This window comes from Chelon labrosus (assembly GCF_963514085.1).
Source record: "Chelon labrosus genome assembly, chromosome: 24".
Taxonomy (NCBI): Eukaryota; Metazoa; Chordata; class Actinopteri; order Mugiliformes; family Mugilidae; genus Chelon; species Chelon labrosus.
In genome coordinates, this window is record NC_140357.1 from 8,767,412 (window position 1) to 8,786,511 (window position 19,100).

Sequence of the window (19,100 nt, forward strand, 5' to 3'; positions counted from 1 at the left end):
TGTTATGTGAAGCAGCAACTGTTCAAGAACTTAATGTGATAAAAATGTCCGACCTGTGAAAATGATCCAAACTGTCACACTTTTGTACATGCTTTCTCATAAAGTTTATTTAATTTGTAATGAGCTTCAGTCTTGTTTATTGAATCTTGTCATTGAGGTCACTTGAATTCAAACATCAAAGAACATAATGTTTAGCATTTTTAAAACAGGATTTGACAAAAGTAAACATTAAACACTGGCATTTAAAAGAAGTATTGCAACGGAAATCAATGCTGAATAGTATTTTCAGTTTTAAACGCGTAGCTATGTCAGTCAAGATCAGGACATTCATTGGTGATGCTGTTTGCAGACATTCAAAGGCAACTTTGGATTTTTTTTCAACAGTTAAATTAACGAGTGCAAACGTGAAACAAGGCACTTCTTGTTCTTTAAGGATCATGTGGCCGTTTGGAAGTCATTGCTCCAAGGCAGCACTTTGAGATAAATAAAAAGCTTAAATGGTGCTCTAGGTCAACATTTCCAAGCTCTGTCTCAGCCTGAAGAAACGACAGCACCGTTTTGCCCGCGTTAGGCTCTGCTCGGCCGTCCAAGGCCACTCTGAGGCAGCAGCGGCGGCTTCTCTGCCTCCTCTCCAGCTGCAGTGGAGGAGTACAAGCCCAGGCACTTTCAAGTCTTCTGACAACAGACTCAGACGCTCACAGAGCCGTCTCAAAGATAACCAAGTTGGTGTCCGCTACGTCTGTGTGACCATTTGAGACGTTGGGGCGGCTTCTGCTGTTGTAGGCCTGAAAAGATGTGAAAGGTTTAACATCGGGTAATGTGTTAATTTCTTTTTTTAAACATGTCTTTCATTGTTTAGTCACCTGTTTGGCTGCATGTAGTAGAGCTGCTGCTTCCTGTTTACCAGTTTGCTGGACCATTTTATAGAAGATGCCCTCTGGGTCCTGCAGGAGGGTGTACGCCTCATCGTAGGCGTGGATCTTCCCTGCATCTAAGACCTGAGACAAAGCATTTATCTGTGTCTTAATGTGTTTTTGTTTCAGGTTAGAGTCTGACTAGAAAGACTGTGTTCAAACAAAGTGACCCAAGGCTTCACATACAGGTAAATACAATGCTGCTTCTACTTTAGTGTTTCTCAGCTATGTTTGAGGTGTATTTGTGCAAAAAAACAGACACTTGTATACACAGATGTTCAGAGTTTATCAGTAACTCTTTATTGTTGCAGGACGGAGATCTCACCAGTATCCGGTCGCTGTCTATGATTGTGTTGAGACGATGAGCAATGGTGAGCACGGTGCACTCTCTGAACTTGTCTCTTATGGTTTTCTGGATCAGTTCATCTGTCCTATAGTGATAGAAGATGTTCAGGTTAGAGCTTGATGTTAATTTATTTATTTTTTTTGTTCTCTGTTTAATCTGCAGTACCTGGGGTCTACGTTGGCTGTGGCTTCATCGATGATGAGTATGCGGTTCTTCCTCAGGATTGCTCTTGCCAGACACACCAGCTGCCTTTGTCCCACACTGAAGTTGGATCCTGACTCGGCTAGAACTGTCTCCAGTCGACCAGGAAGCTCCTCTACGACAGACTTCAGCTGAACCTGCATCAGTTCATGGTAGATAACAATGTATTGCACTTAGTTGTTTGTACTTGTAGAATTCATGTACACTTTACTGTTGTGGTTTTCAAGTAAAAGGTTTATTTCAGTTTGTTCACTTGTCATTCATTTCTTTTTGAAAACGGGTGAAGTAAGTAAGTAAGTAAGTAAGTAAGTAAGTAAGTAAGTAAGTAAGTAAGTAAGTAAGTAAGTAAGTAAGTAAGTAAGTAAGTAAGTAAGTAAGTAAGTAAGTAAGTAAGTAAGTAAGTAAGTAAGTAAGTAAGTAAGTAAGTAAGTAAGTAAGTAAGTAAGTAAGTAAGTAAGTAAGTAAGTAAGTAAGTAAGTAAGTAAGTAAGTAAGTAAGTAAGTAAGTAAGTAAGTAAGTAAGTAAGTAAGTAAGTAAGTAAGTAAGTAAGTAAGTAAGTAAGTAAGTAAGTAAGTAAGTAAGTAAGTAAGTAAGTAAGTAAGTAAGTAAGTAAGTAAGTAAGTAAGTAAGTAAGTAAGTAAGTAAGTAAGTAAGTAAGTAAGTAAGTAAGTAAGTAAGTAAGTAAGTAAGTAAGTAAGTAAGTAAGTAAGTAGATAGATAGATAGATAGATAGATAGATAGATAGATAGATAGATAGATAGATAGATAGATAGATAGATAGATAGATAGATAGATAGATAGATAGATAGATAGATAGATAGATAGATAGATAGATAGATAGATAGATAGATAGATAGATAGATAGATAGATAGATAGATAGATAGATAGATAGATAGATAGATAGATAGATAGATAGATACTCGCGCTTCACCGGCAACCCATGAACACTACACGTGAGACTCGGTTCAACTTTAAAGTGCATTTACAATGCACAGACACTTCAACATGTACAGAAATACATGTGTCACAATAAACACTGACATAAGTGTACATGGCACAACAATGGACATAAAGCTCCTCTGAATAGTCATATGCAAATGAGAACATATAAGCTTATTTGTCTAGACAGATCAATTCATAAATTAACATAAGAGTCTACAAAATTGAAATGCAAAAACTTACAACAGGAAGATTTCACAAAGACATTACAAAAAATCTATCAAATATACAAGTGTAAATGATACAACACTCAACATAATCACATATCTAGACTTAGTTTGTAAAGACATAGATAAACAAGCATCAATGCAGCACAAACGTCTCCAAAATAAAAGTACAACAAACCAGCAGATACTTTGAGATGTGTGTGTCACTCACCTCCTGCAGAGCACTCCACAGCTCCTCATCAGTGTGGTGACTGAAAGGATCCAGGTTCTTCCTCATGGTGCCCGTAAACAACACTGGGTCCTAGCGTACAACAAGAACAGGAGACATTAGAAACACTGATCCCTGCAGATACTAAACACATTAAATATACTACTGAGCTCATCTCTACCTGAGGAATGATGGACATCTTCTGGCGCAGGTCGTGGAGGCCGATCTCAGAGGTCACAATGCCGTCGATGTAGATCTTTCCCTGAGGCTCTGCCAGGCGGAACAGAGCTGAGACCATGGAGCTCTTCCCAGCACCTGTCCTCCCTACAATACCGACCTGATGCACAGGAAAGGAAAGAACAGCATTGGCTCCAAGTCTTTAAGAAACCTGCGTGACTGAGAATCTTCACATAGGAGAACAAAGATGTCTAACCTTCTCTTTGGGTCTGAACATAGCTTTCATGTTGTTCAGCACCCGTGGTCCGTCTTCACTGTAGGAGAAGCTGACCTGGTCAAAAGTCACCAAGCCTTTGCTGGGCCACTCGGGGGGAGGCCGCTTATTGGTTTCCCAGGGTGCTTCACTCTCCAGCTCAGTGTACTCCATCACTCTCTCCACTGAAGTCATCTATGTAGGGAGATGATGAAGGACAAGTCTGCTTATCTGGAGCGGCGTCTTATATTTTAAAGGGCCACAAATCATAGACCGTGTTTATCTTACCATATTCTCCACCTCTGCGCTCTGCCTGACACCCCACTGGAACATTCCCATCAGTGTGATAGAGTAGCTCAGAGCCAAGCCGACAGAACCAGCGTCCAGCTCTAACAGAGACACCAAATAATGACCCGTCAGAACACTAGGATGTTCCTACACTGGACAACGTTCTCAGCAGCGTGTTGTTGCTATGTTAAAACCCGTCCTTACGGTCTCTGAGCAGCAGGCAGCCAAACGTGGTGAAGGCAACAAATATGGCGCAGATACCGTCGAGGCGGAAGGCGAACCAGCGAGAGGTGGTGAGGAACAGGAACCAGGCCTCTGTTCGGGGGGAGACGTGTCACTGACATTGTAACGCTCTGCTGATCGATAATTAATCAGAAAAGGTTGAAGCTGAGGGGAACCTGAGTGCAGGTCCTGATGGGCATCAAAGGTTTTCTGGAACCTCTCCTCTGCTCCGAAGGCTCGGATCGTCCACAGGCCCTGAAGAGACGAGGACAGGTGGGAGAAGACTGGGCTTCGAGCTGCAGGCAGGACAGACAGACCAATGCGTCAGAAGCTTTTCTTAACGTACATCATTTAAATGAACTGCTGCGGGTCACTCACTGGTGGCCTCGAGGCGTTTGACGGCTCTGGACGTCTGCAAGAAGTAGCGACGCAGAAAGACAAAGACGATGAAGAGGGGGACCACGCAGATGAGGATCCAGGGGATCACAGACGCTGACACGGCGATGACGCCGAGGATCTGGAGGAAAACCTGCTCGGAGACAACGGTGCGTATGAATTACTCGCCAAGAACTCTGACTTTTTTTAAATTGAGCCATTTAAAAACTGTTACAGTGAAGTGTCAGCTATGAAGGTGAGTCCCCCCTCTCCTTTAATCATTGTTAACCAGTATCACCTTTGTCGGTTGACCTTACGGAGCACTCTGTTCAATTTATTAGGAGGCCTGTCAGTTGTACAGCTCCTGTGAGATCCGTCCTCACCTGAATGAAGTCCACAAAGGTCCAAGGTATGCTGGCATCCAGCTGCCCAATGTCCTTAGAAAACCTGTTTAAGACTCGTCCTGAAGCAAACAAACACATTTAACATGAGACGTGCAACTTGTAGCCACACTGGTTCCTTCAACATCGATTTGCTTTTAAACCTTCTGCGTACCAATGGGGTTGACGTCAAAGAAGCGCACGGGCGTCCTGAGTATGGAGTTGAACATGCGGTTGTGAAGGCTCTGTGCGCACATGACCAGCACTCTGAACAGGAGTATGTTCCTGATGAAGCCAAAAATGATGACGGCTAAGGTCAGACCTGTGGAGACAGCACAGCAGAGCGTCATGCTGACTGAGAGGCAGACGCTGAGTAAATAAGAGCACGTGTTTAAAAATCACCTCCGTATACGCCCAGGTAGAAATTAGTGTCCAGCTGTCTGGTGACGTTTTGTCCGTTTTCAACGAGCGTCGTGTTTGAGGGGTTTGAGGAGTTTGAGGCGTTTAAGATGTCCAGCATTTCTTGTTCGTCAGCCCTGACCGGTCACAGAAGAGGTGGATTACTTGCAATTGAACCCATTTTTCTTTTTCCAGTTTATTCAATTGTGGAGGGTTTCCTACTTACCAGTAAGCCAGCCACCAGTCCTGCATGATGTATGATACCTACAAGAGAAACAAAACCCAAAACATTACAGCTCCATTACTGGCATGGACTTGATTACGTAAGGGTTTATTGTTCTTACCTGAGCCAGGATGTTGACCAGTATGACGACGACCAGAACCGCGATGTTGGCCCCGGCCCTCAAGTATCTGACGTACAGTCCCGGGCCGATGGTTCCCTGAGCTCGACTCTCCTCCGCCACCGTCTGCACCGCTTCTGCCTGTGTGTAGCATGTTAAATGTGTTCAATCAGAAGAAGCTGTCCTCTCGTTTATGTTCACGTTTGATGACATGATAGATGTGAGACATGTTAAGGCAGAAGAGCACATTTTATTACTAGGAAAACAAACAGAGCCATTACAACGAAAGGAGCAAAGTCCAGCCTCCACTCACTCTAAACTAATCATCGGTTGCCACAAAGATATGCAAGAAAACAGCCCAGGACACCATCTGGAAAGTTTCTGCTGCAGCATTTGTTTGCTACTTTAAATTGCTTCAGTTTGTAGACGAGGAGGTGACGGCGTGCTGCTGCGGGAAAACAAAGAGCCTCGCAGATTATTGGACTGGCAACTGGACTTCCCTTCTCTGTCCGGTCAGTGGAGACAGACGGGAAATCCAGCTGTAGAGTGACTGAGGCTATGAATTTGCGGTACCAGTATTTCCAGTCTGAAACACCACGATGTCGACTCATCAGCAGAAGCAGGAACTGATCGAGGCTACACATCCTGGCTTAAACACAACTGGAGTCCTCTCACAGCTTATATGTGCAATTCAAGTTGACTCTAACAAAAACACAATATATACCAACCGGTAAGTGGTCTCCATCTTTGAGTGAGTGGACGGACGATGCGATAGAATTCTCCGAAAGAGTTCTGCTCCTGGAGGGAATGTCCTGAGGCGCCTGCTGCTGCTGCTCCTCCTCCTCCTCTTTCTTCAGCAGGGAGGTGAAGTCCACTCCGGACCGCTGCAGCTCCGTGTACGTTCCCTTCGCCACCATGTGACCCTGACGCATAAACCACATCCTGTCTGATTCAGATACTCCACAAGGATTAATACACCGCAGAAAAGAAAGCAGCCTGCAACACCAGACCTGAAGGTGGAGCTAGAGGGAAACTCACACGATGCCATTTACTGCACATAAGGGAACATTTGGACCTCTCACACTGTGTGTAATGTACCACCGCATCCATTAAAGCACACTGTCGGACTCTTTTATTTGTGCGTTCGTGGAGAAAACAACTCTTGTCTGGCGAACAAACATCTTGTGGTGTTTTCTCCAAACATCCTGGACTCACACGTGTCGCTCATTAGGAAATCTCTCCAGGAATGTGTGAGCACAGTGCACAGAGACAGAACTGTAGTTACACCAGGATTATTATTTCGCAGCAGGCACAAACCTCTTTGAGGACAACGATCTCATCCGCCAAATGCAGGTACTGCAGCTGGTGGGTGACCAGGATCCGAGGCTTGTTCCTCAACAGGCCGCAGATGCACCTGACGAGTGAGACAACACAAGACGCAGAAAAAGCTCAGTCGGTTTTCAGTGCTAGTTGTTAAAGTATCTACTTTAACTTCATTATTACAGTTGCTGTTTAATGCGTTGGTGGAAGTGTACTGTCCAAGAGGAAGAGTGTAACAGGAATGGGTGAGGCCATGTTCAATTGTCTGCCTGACAGTGGCAGTGCCGCACCTCTTCCTGGCTTGGTTCAGCTCGTGCTAACTTTTTCCTTGATCTTTGTCTGTTTTCATTTGAGCTTGGATGCGGGGCCCTAAAAACATCGCCCACGTCTCTTATTCTAGGAACTTTCTCCTGCTGTGATCTTGGCGCTGCTGGCTTCCCGCTCCTGCTTTCTGGCGCTCTTTAAGCGGACCAGAACACGCCGGTATTTTCCTGTTTGGAACCGCTAATGAATCCCCTGTGCTGTGGTTAAACAGGAAGCGAGGCCCTGACATCTGTATACAAGAGCGCGGAGATGACTGGGGAAAAACACGCAGAAGGTGAAAACAAGAGTTTGTGTAGCCCTGGAAGCCGCTCACTTTTGAAAGAGGTGTCTCCCGACTTCGGCGTCCACCGCGCTTAAAGGGTCGTCCAGCAGGTATATGTCTGCGTCCTGATACACAGCCCTGAAAACAGACATCATAGTTTAGTATTTACAGACGGCCTCTTCTTCTTCTTCTTTCAGTCGAAGGTTTCCACACCTGTAAAACACGGTGGAGGACAGGTGACAGTGTAGCTGCTGATCTAACATTAACCTGGATAAATACCTGGCCAGATTGACGCGAGCCTTCTGTCCCCCGCTCAGAGTTGCTCCTCTGTCTCCGATCAGAGTCTGGTCTCCATCTGGGAGCAGCTCCAGGTCCTGCACGAACAGACGGCAGAGTTTTATTGCTGCGGATCTGACAGTAACAAACTGTGTACACGTTGGATGTCGTTTGTCCTCCTACAGGACGTTATTGCTAATATTTTCACGGTGGGACGGTGGCAGGCAGGAACTTTTTATTAAAGAGAGAGATGAAATAAACATGACTCCAAATAACACAGAAAAACAAGTCAAATCTATTCTCGTTGACCACGGTTCACGTCGACTCTTACAATGATTAAGCAAACTTACAACCGGCTTATGCAAGAGCACGTGGAGTGACTCGGCACATTGCTGTTTTTATACAGTGAAAGCGACTCATGTGTTGGAATATAAAAAGATAGACCCCGGGACATAGATAAGACGAGACGATAGCAGCGCAATCAAAGAACATTAAGTGTGGACAGCGTTATCAGGGCGGGTGACTCATTTACTGGACGCGGCTCCAGTAACCTCTAGTGCAGGGTTGATGAAGACAGACAGGTGAGTGCAATCGCAGGTCAATCGCATGTCTACACTAGTCAGACCTTCACGGAGGCAGACGCAAAAAAAAAACAATGAAGGGGCTCTTATAACATTTAGAAAACACAGAAATGAAACTGGCATGGATGACTTAGGATGAAAGTGTTATATTTAGAGATCTGCAAGAAGAACAGGAACAACATTTAAACATCAGAAATGTTTACCGATCTTCTGTTACTCACCCTGACCCACAACTGACTCAGCACATCTGTGATATGATCATAAATAATAAATCTATAATCGGGGTTTGGCTTAGATGGTTTTATAGTAACCGTAACAATGTCGGAGCATTATTTCTGCAGCGTGAGCGTTTTAAAGTAAGACTTAAACGGACGTGACATTTCAAAACAGAAAGGCTGAATTCCACCATTTACTGTAACGAGCCGAGTGTAAAAATAGATTTTTTTTATTTTAAATTGAAGGCCGTGAGCATCTATTAAATTCAGTCTTTATTAGATAGTTTGTGCCAAAACTCGACGACTCTAAAAAAAAAAAAGGGCAATGAATCAAATTTAACACAGTTGATTGAGTTACTGGTTTTATGATCGGCCTGCAGGACACCAGCGAGGACACAACGCTGCAGTTTTACTGTGCGTGCTCAGACGCAGTAGGAAGACTCTGCCTCAAACCACCACAGAAAAAAAATAAATAAATAACAAAAAGGATTAAATGTAATAAAAGCGTCTGTGCACCTGGTAAGTGTATGATTTCCCCAGATCCTGACACGACAGGGCCATTAAGAGCCCTGCTCCTGTCACATAATATGTGATCCATTAGCTGGACTGATCTGAACAGTGACTCAGCTCTGTGTGCCAGAGTTAACAGACAGTTATTTGTTGATTTTTTTTTTAGATAATCCAGGTCCTTCAACTGGAGTAAAGAGCATCTGATTTGAGCCGCGTGTTTTCTTTTAGCTCCTCAAACTTGAGGTTTAAAGTCAATTTATGTCCTTTCCGCTAAATTCGATGTCCCCGTCCCGCACCTGTCTGAATGTGTACCAAGTTTCCTGCAAATGATGTCATATCTCACCCTCTTCAGAGCGCAAGCACTGATGACTCTCTCGTACTTCTGCGGGTGCATCTCTTTCCCAAACAAGATGTTGCTGCGAATGGTTCCGGGGAACACCCAGGGCTGCTGGGCGGCGTAGGTCAGCTGACCTTTGACCTTCAACATCCCTTTTGCGGCCGGGAGCTCTCCCAGGATGGAGCTCAGCAAGGACGACTGGAGAATCGCGCGGGCAGAAAGACAGGTGTGACGTGAGCTGACCGCAACGTCGGCCAAAAGCTAAAAAAAAAAAGCAACTACTCCAACAAAGACTTGATCATTTACCTTTCCAGCACCCACTGGTCCGATGACAGCCAACAGCTTATTTGAGTTCAGTGTGATAGAGATGTTCTGCAGAGACGGAGCATCTAAACTCTGCAGAGGATAAAAAAATGATCCCAATAAATACTTTACAATTAAAAATGTACCTTTTCCTTTTTAGCTACGCTAACTGCGTAACTCCAGGAACGTTACCAGCGTTTGTGTTTACCTGAAATGATGCATCAAATATACTGGTGAAGTGAAATGCAAGTGTGATCCTAAAAGTAGTAGTAAAATATTTAAAACTATTCATAGAGCGTCCGGTCGTTCGGTAAGGGTGGGGTACTCACGGTACCTTGTCCCAGTAACAGATCAGGTCCTCGATGTCCACGGTAGCATCGCTCTTCTCATCCTGTGGTTTAGCAGCATTTGTTTTTGTGATCTCATCCAGCATCAAGAACTCCTTCAGTATGAGAAAAATATAATTGCATCAGTGCCGAAAAAACCCCTGTAATATCACTTTAATATTCCTTCCCTGAGTGTGTTTATAGTGGAGTCTTTTGTTGGGATAGCCAGGTAAATCCTCTGTTATGTTTCATAACTGTCAGTTTATCTGGTTTAAATCTGGATTTGAATTTGATCCCAACTTTATGAGTCAACAGGAGGGTGTTTTACAGAGCTGGGCATTCATTGTGATCTGACACGATAACAGAATGATAAGGATGATTGACATCAGCAGTTTATGTGCTTTGATTGAGATCAACATCGTGCAGGGGAAGACAATGACCTTCGGACTGCCCTGCACTTGTGCCAAGACCAGATGGAGTCTGCTCCCTTCATTGGTATTTTTTTATTTTTGAGACGTGACCTCCGACTCCTGGCGCGCCCTACCTGAATCCTCCGGATGCTGACGCGGCTCTCGAACATCTTCTCGACGGCGCTGGGGAAAAAGAGCGTGACGGTGAGCCGCACGGCGCTGTACAGAGACACCGTCACGAAGACGCGGCTGGCCGACATGGTGTTGCCCAGGAGGACGTAGAGGGTGAACGTGACGAAGATGATGATCTTGCTGGCGCAGAAGAAGGAGGCCATGTTGAGGCCGCGCAGGTAGGAGCTCTTCATGATCTTGGAAATCTCCTTCCTAGGGCGACACAGAGAGTTCCAACCGTCACCGAGCTTTTCTGCACCTCACGTTGAAGGGAGTTGATTGTTGAAGACATGCAAATCAATTTGATGAAACTCTGATCCAGAGAAGCAGTTGGCAGACTTTTCCAGACACAAAGCAGATCGACACATACTTTAATGATTTGTCATGAATAATAAAAACAAAAGTACAGGAAAACATTTACACTCGCGCACACACAAGACATTAAATATAAGATAAAAGTTGTTTATTCTGGCCTTTATTTCCCAGCCCGACAAACCTGATCCCGAACAGAGTCGACACCGCAAACAAAACGACTTATCTCTGGTGAAAACCCATTTGTGCAGCTTCCACATGACAAAAGAAAAGCTCCTTTGACGTTATCAGACAAATGTACATTTTGTTATCTGACGTGGTAATCCTGTTTCACACCAATTAAACCAGCGACTGTTGATCTCACATCAAAAAGGAGCCAAGCTGAGATCGGTGGGTGTGCTCCACAACCTTTGTTGTATAAAAAAATAAAAGCCATGTTGGCATGACAAGTCACAAAAGCCGTGTCCTTGAAGGCCTAACAATTGTGTTGTGTGCGTTTCCTCCCAGACGAAATATTTCACAAAACCAGACTTTAAATCTCAAAGTGGAAATTAAAGTGCTGTTTTCCCTCTCCTTGCATGTATTCTCACGTCACCTCAACACTTTCATCGGTGGAGCGCTGTGAATGTGCGTCCTTGTGTACAGGATAGAGCAGTGACTCACTCAATAGTTCCACTACAAGATCTGAAACTCCACAGGGACCCACTTCCCCCCGCCCCTCAGGTAGCGATGGCACACATCCAACATCCAAAAACCAAAAACAAACGAGGACAAGTGGACTTGTGCGGGTTTATTAAAAGATGTTTTCACCACAGATCCTGGTGGGGAGTTGACTGGGTCTGTTACAGAGCAGCCACTTACCTGCAGTTGGAGGAAATTGATCCGATTGCGTTTTCCTTCCCCAAAGGACGGCTACTCTAACTCCACCCTGAATTTGTCTCACCGTCTCTGACAGTTATCCGAATATAAACATCTGTCTTCTTCAGGTTATAACGGTGTAAATAATATCTAGAATGCGTTCCACAGACTCTGATTATGATCTAAACGCTGCCTGAAACGTAAGGATTAAGAAACAGCACCTAAACAAAAAAAAAATGCTATTGTACGCATGTACGCTGCATAAGAAATCGTTCCTGTTTTTACCTTCTGACGTCAGAAACCAGAGCGGCGAAGGGTTTTTCCCAGGCGTACATCTTGATGATCCTAATCCCAGAAACCACTTCGTTCATTATTCGTATTCTGCTGTCGGTGAGAATGGCCGTCTTACTCCTGTAAAGCAAGAGGAAGAACTCAATTTTCTGCTGCCAATACCCTGTAATTAAATAAATCTCCTGCTTACCGTCAGACTTGGCAGAAAGTTGGCTCATGTTTCGGTGTGTGTGCGCTTTACCTGAACTTTGAGAAGAGCCTCCCGAACATGGTCTGGACGGGCATCAGGAACATGAGGACCACCATGCCGGCCAGGCACGAAGGACCGATCTCCGCCCACAGCAGCCCCACGACTGCAGCTGCTTGGAGGGGCCCCACCCACAGGAAGTGCAGGAAGATGGTCAACTGTTTGAGAGAGCCAGCCGTGAGTGAGCCGTGTTTTACACCTTCAGGTGGCTGGTTTTACAGATAAAGAGCTTTTTACAGGACAAGCCACAGGTGCTTTTAAACAGTTTTCAAATCCAGCAAACTGGTTTTAAACACAGGGCTCCCTCAAGGCTGTGTTTTATCCCCCGTCCTGTTCTGTGCATACATCTCCTGCAGCAGCGAAGGAATGGCACCGATGTTCGGTTACAAAACCAGCAGACAGCCAACAACCTGGTCAACACGTTTAGTGAGAACTCACTCGAGCTGTGGAGGCAGAAACAAAGCAGCAGCAGCAACACCTAAATCTCTTTTCCAACGGACAGCTGGCAGAGCAGGTCCAGTCTATTAAATATCTGGGGACTGAGATTGACACCATTTGTAAGAAGGCATAACGACTCCTCCACCTGCTGAGGAGACTTGGGACGGTTTCACCCTGGGTTACCGGTCACTCGTTGAATCCTGCTGTAACTCTCTCACCAGCAAACACAAGATCGAACTCTCCCGATAAACAAACCCGGAAGGCAACGCTGAACGACACTTCTCATCAACTTCACTGCTTCTTTCAGTCACTGCCATGAGACAGAAGGTACAAAGTTTCTCTAATGTGTGCTTTTAATTGTTTTTAATGTTGAATTTGTCTTGAAGGGAATAGTGTGATTGTTCCTTGCGAGTCCTGTCAAAGAAGAATTTCTGTCACCATTTGGGAAAAGACAATAAAACACATCCATCATCAGTAACGCGAAAAAGCAGAGACTTGTAGTGACGATTAAAAGTCTGCCCCGAGGAACCACGCTTGCTCATCTCCAAACACACGGTACCGGGCAGCCGCACAAGTCAAAGTATCAAAAAGACTTTAATCCAAACCAGCGTGAGAGCATGACACGGTGCAATTAACGTCCCACTGGCAAGACAAACTGCCCTCAAGGTGCTGGGGTTTTCTCAGCACGCTCTGCCTCGCTTATTAAAACGAAACTCCGCATTCCGACGGGACAAAAAATGGATTTGGCGCTTAGCGTAATTAAGCTCGAACCTCACGCTAGGAGCGACACTTGCCAAGCGTTTATCTGAGCCAGCACAGTCGGGGCAGGACAGTGCTGGTGGGAGACTCTGAAGCCACACACGCGATATAAATATGTTACGCCCGGCAGCTTCTTCGTGCGGGGGAACTCAAAGGCCGTCTGTCTCATCGTAAAAATGACAAATGCATTCCTCGTGTTTACATCACTAGACAACGCTTCCTTTTCTTCTTTCGCACGTGCGTAATCCAGTTCACTGATGGCGAACCTCAACCCCGTCTAGAGCTAAATATCTAGAATTATCATCAACTCTAAACCCAGGCTCTGTCTTTGGCGACTGTTATCGTCATAACATACCGATCTCTTTTACTTCAGCCGCACGTCAACGAGAACTTCTAATGTCGCAACCGATGCTGCTTTTGCTCGTTGGTTCGTCTACTTTCCAAGATATTTACAGGAAAATACGTCTCGGATAATATCTGGGATAAATCCAGAGGTTTGAACTTCGTAGCTGTGCACACGGGTCGTTTGGAAATGGTGAACTCTATCCCAAGCTCCACTGAAGAACACGTGTAATCTGCACAATCTACGTTTGTTTGTTGTAATCGACAAACCTGATGCACAGTTACGTTTTGTCATCGACATCTGGGTCCGTCCGTTCTCGTTCAGGTATTTGTGCGATCTTGCATGTACCGTTTGTTTCTGTGGCTGCGTTTCATTTTGGTTTAACAGTAAATGCGCCTTGAACCGAGCCACAAAGTTAGAGTGTAGGCCAATCTTGCGGCAAGTAAAACGACCCTTTTGCGTTTCATTTTCCAAAAGCCTTAAATTTCACATACCTCATCAAACTTGCTGACGTCATTGGACAGGAGGTTGACAATCTGGCCCGTGGTGGTCTGTCCCATGGCCGAGCTGCTCAGACAAAGCGCCTAAAAAAAAAAACCAAAAAGAGAGAGACGTGCGTCGGTCATGAGGTTAACTTCTCATTTTTAAACTTGCTTTTGTGTATTCCCCCCCCCCATTACAGCTCTTAAAGGATCACATGGCACAAAAATGCAGGAAGTGCCTTTGGTGCCTTGTAATTATAGCAGTGCACAATAAACAAAAAAGTTTTGTCAAGCGTGTTCCCTTCCTGCTGACCTTCTTGTAGATCATGTGACACATGGCCACTCTGATCTTCATGCCCGACCTCTGAACATGGAAGAAGTAGAGGTGATGGAGGACCGCCAGGCCGATGGTGCAGATGCACAACCCAGCCGCGTAGCCGAGGGTCTCGTGTAAAGCCTTCGTGTCGTTCGGGTCGTACGTCTCGAAGTAGCGGATCATCTTCCCCAGGAAGACCGGCTGGATGACTTTAATGACCTCCTGTTGTGCAGCGAAGGAGACGAGAACACGTGTGAGGGTCGGGGCGCGCCAATTGCAACGTGGCAGAAGAGGATTGTTTACAAGGGTCTGGGATTAACAATGGACAAGACGGGACACTGACCTCGAGTAGTGTGAAGAGACCCAGCACGGCGTATCCTTTATAATAGCACTTAAAGAGGGCTTTGGCGAGTCCAGGTTTCCGCAGCTCTTTGTTGGCCTTCTGGACCTCGCGATCCCAGTAACTGTCGTGAAAAGGTGTCGTGATATTCAGTCATTTATGAATCCCCGCACGCAGATCAGTCTGGACTAGAGCGTCGGGCAGCAGTTCAACAGTCGTAAAATCAAAAGGAAGGACTCAGTTTCACTTGGTGGCACAGCCTGAGCCAAGACATGGCAGGTAAGATCGTTTTGAACAGGGCAATCTGTCAGGTCAGAGGCAAGTCCCAACATGTCCATGGTTACTCTGAGGAACTGATGAGTCACTATCATGACCTCTTGCCCGCATCCTTTACAAGGTGTACATTAACACCGTGGCCAAAGGTCCAAAAATTTAACTGTTACACAGAAATAATTTAAGATAACAAGACACAGCAAGCTACGCTGCTCTCAACGCCAAGAAACCCCAAAGCCGATGGGTCAGTCCTCTCTGTGCGACTCCTACGCTCGCTGGTGGCTTCGGTCGTGTCGCAAGCTTTGTTGATGTTGATAAAGACGCTGAATAAACACCAGACTTCCAGGTCGAGACACAAAACAACTCGGCTGCAATAAGGCCGTAAAGTTTATCTCGTCGTGAACTGCTAAGAGAAAATATTCGCCAGTCACTGTGCAGTTGTAACATTTTGTTTCACTGTGGTGCTCGGTGATGCGATACACTGCGTCCTTGTCACTTTTGTTGGTGTCAAAGTGATACCTTATCTCGGGCGCTTTTCCAACGCACCAACCCGCGAGTAATGACGATTAGCAGAGCTGGGACGCCTCAGGGAAAAGATTTCAGGCTCATTTGACTTTGGATAAATTCAAATTTCACGGAAAATTAAGCAGCAGGTTTTCTGCTGAATCGGAAACAAAACAACCCCACACCGTAAAAATGATGCAGTGCTCGACTATCCAAAAACAAGGTTACCATTCACAAACCAAAATCTGGTGATGAAGCCAACTTCTCCCCTACAGCCGGGGGACCCAACCACGTGCTTGTTCAGCTTAATCACAACTTTAACTGTGCGTGACAGTTACCTGATCGTTCTGGAAATGCCTTTTAAACCAACCACCCTGCACCTCAGATTGTCTGCTTCGCCTTTGTACGTTGAAGTGGCAAGATTGTAAACAGGTAAAGAAAGAAGAAAAGCCTTTTCAGATTGTTAGATTTCTCTTGTACAACTTTATCTCTTAAAAAAAAACACACAGGAGGAATATTTTTGGGAATCTGAGACCGATACCTCGAGATATTTACCTTACCCTTTTACATCATCCTTTAAACATGCTGTACATAACACACGAGGTAGATCAGGTGAACCAGAGGAACTGCAAATGCTGAAGTACACGACAAGAGCAAGACGATGATTCTCTCGGAGCTTATCGGAGGTGTGCGGGTGCGAGTACATAGGTGTGTTAAACGTGTACATACTCCGGGGCATAACACAACACTAAAGCTGTCACTGCACATACCTGCACCTTATGCAAATGATAACCGACACCGTCTCTGTCCACTGTGCTCGGCACACTGACAATAAAGTTGAAACGTAAAATTTCTGCAACCGACAAAGTTTCTGAAACATTTAATGAAACACATAAATATCAAACTTCCCTTCATGGACAATTACAATTAGTGTAAAAGATTTAACTTGCGACAGACCGCTTTTATTAAGAGTTTCAGTGCAATCCCGTTGTAAATATTTACACGTCGACAGGTGATTTTTTTACAGGACGCCCTACCCTTGCAGGTCCTGCCCCAGGGTCTCCGACCGGTCCTCGGCGAGCACCTCGTACATGTCATCTTCCTCCAGCGGGCGCTTGTGCCCGATCTGGAACAAAGGGTTCAGCCACCTGAGGAAGAAACGATCACAGGGGAGTCAGGAGAGACAACAAGGTGTTAAGACCACATAACCACGGGGAGCCAGACTACAAAAGAGGGCAATTTTGTGCCCGTTTGCGTGGCTTTGTTGCCGTTTTGAGTCTCTTTTCAAACTTCCCCCATCTCTTTGTTGATGCCGTCATGATTCCACATCCCATACCCGTGATTTCTATCTCAATTTGAGTCCTTTTTGCTATTAACCCACAAGCAAACCCTTCAACAACTGGAGGTTATTTGTTTTTATTGCTGTCCCCACTCAAACACACACACACACACAGCAGGAAAAGCACAATTGTGTCCTGACAGTAACTGGCTGCGTTCCACACAGCTCCTGCGTTTATTCAACATTAAAACTAAATGGAACCGAGCCAACTCAGTGTCAACTGGTTTTCTTTCCCCTCTTCCTTGCAGTGACAAGTCAACCTGCCTCTTACGAGAACGGTTTACTTTCTTCAATTAAACAAACGAGTGATTCATCCGGAAACGGTCACTGCATAAATATGTAAAGGGGGGGGGGACGTTACACACGTTTAAAACTACATTTAATATTTGTTTTATACAGCGAGTAGTTACACAAACATATCTCGTGGTTACTTTCACTTTAAACGCTCGTATTAAATAAAATTAAGACGTTACTTTACGTTAAAACTGACCAACTGCCACAGCGCGTTCGGGTCATTTTTTTTTTTTTTAAATCCCCCACCAACGGCAAGCGTTCGCCAACCGTTCGCCAACCATTCCATCCGGGGCTTTTTTTCCCCCTTTTTCCCCTTTAACGACTTACCAGAAAAATACCTGGGACACAATGTTCGCCGACGCCGCCGGGTTGGTTTTGTCATGTTTACCCGTTTTCTCCATGGTGGCTCGGACTCACACGACGCGCGTTTGTCCCAACTTTCTCCGCTTCTAACTTCGTCGCCCCGGGCTGTGCGGCATAACTTTTGAGGGAGAATCACATGGAGGTCGGCGGCCGCCGCCGCACGCTCTGTTACGTATGCCGGTCGGAGGCACACGAGCTCAAGAAGGGTAAAGGGGAAATAAGCACCTTTAGAGTCCCCGCCCACACGGCACCTGATTGGCTAAGAAAAAATTATCGCCCCACGCTATTGGCTGCAGGTCCGACATCTGTATAAAGAGTAAACTAATCACATATTTAACCGTTTTTCTATTTGCAAAACAAAAAATAAAAAAGCAAACTATTGGATTTACCACAATTTATAAACTACTTATTTACAGGTAACCACAAACCCTGACAACCACATACGTTTCATTTGGACTTACTGAAATTGCGAAATAACTTTTTCCATTATTGCATTATGTTGGGGGGTAAATCTACAACAATTTTAGTAGTCACACTGTTAAATATCATAATTACTCAGCAAAAACTCCAGTTCCTCTTCTGTTTATGCATTTCACATAAATGCTTTAAGTTGCAGTCATGTGACGAGGTGTGTCAGGGTAAAAATGTGTCACCGTATGCAAGAAGAAGAAGGGTTATACTTGAAGCAGCTTAATCGGAATATTTCCATTGCCCCTTCCAATGTTTGCTCGCTCTGTGACTTTCTGCTCCCTTCCACAAACACACAGACAGGTGCCGGGGACAAAAAGAGGATATCCTATAAATAAAGAGGAGGCTGTAGATGAGAGACGGACCCTGACGCTCTACAGGTGTTTCCTGGACTGACATGAAAGACCAAAGAGAGAAAACAGAGCAGCTTAAAACATCTCCTCCTCCTATAATCCCGGCCCTGACCTCACGTCACCCTCCTTCTCCCGTTTGGACACTCGAGGGAAAAAAAAAAAATCCCATCACATGGGACAAAGTTAAACTATCATCCTCACACTGACAATGTAATGATAACAGAGCAGACTGTACGCTCACACTTTTTCCCTCCCGTTGATGTTTGACTCAGCGGGAGATTATTACAAGCAGCCTCATTTCCAGGAGATCAACAGTCCTTTCCCATGCTTTCCCGGCCGTGTGATAGGTCAGGTCCATTTATTTGTTTTTGCCCTCATAAATTCCCAGGTTGTTTTCTCTTCTTCGGTGAGCCAAACCCCCCCGAGAGCTGCTCACCTCCTTCCATTTCAGCTCATTTTTACTGCAAAAATAATGTGTAGAAATGTGTTCAAAGCTAAAACAAATAGAAGGGACCATGGTCAAGTTCATTGTGGAGACAGATTTGGACTGGACTACATCAGAAATATCTTAATATTCACTTATTTACGATACGGTGCACCCAGTGTAAGCACATTTAATGAAAATAAAACAAGACCTAGGATGGAGCTTTGGGGTACACCGCTGAACAGGTTAAAATCTGAATCTTTGTTAGCCAGGATGCTACCAATCTATTTACTTACATGCAAATATTACTGACTATAATTAACAATTAGGAGTAGAAATATTAGTACTTTAGTGTTTACTTCTAAATAAAAGTGCGTAGCTGCTTATACA

General features: G+C 44.9%; 1 protein-coding gene across 1 annotated transcript; it reads right to left on the reverse strand.

The window, feature by feature from the left end:
* Window positions 1–648: 648 nt before the first annotated feature.
* LOC311509300 (ATP-binding cassette sub-family C member 4-like) lies at window positions 649–17,636 on the reverse strand. Its single transcript, XM_084574435.1, has 31 exons — window positions 17,430–17,636; window positions 16,507–16,617; window positions 14,696–14,816; window positions 14,350–14,574; window positions 14,049–14,138; window positions 12,009–12,172; window positions 11,762–11,887; window positions 10,270–10,519; window positions 9,734–9,841; window positions 9,403–9,492; window positions 9,103–9,294; window positions 7,457–7,551; window positions 7,229–7,315; window positions 6,589–6,685; window positions 6,000–6,194; window positions 5,275–5,412; window positions 5,157–5,194; window positions 4,934–5,067; window positions 4,707–4,853; window positions 4,535–4,614; window positions 4,155–4,305; window positions 3,953–4,072; window positions 3,759–3,869; window positions 3,555–3,655; window positions 3,270–3,461; window positions 3,018–3,173; window positions 2,840–2,929; window positions 1,426–1,598; window positions 1,240–1,345; window positions 864–998; window positions 649–785 (listed from the first exon to the last, which is right to left on the reverse strand). The coding sequence occupies exons 1-31, from the start codon at window positions 17,501–17,503 to the stop codon at window positions 696–698; spliced, it is 3,987 nt and encodes a 1,328-aa protein (XP_084430561.1). The 5' UTR covers window positions 17,504–17,636; the 3' UTR covers window positions 649–695.
* Between the last annotated feature and the right edge of the window lie 1,464 nt (window positions 17,637–19,100).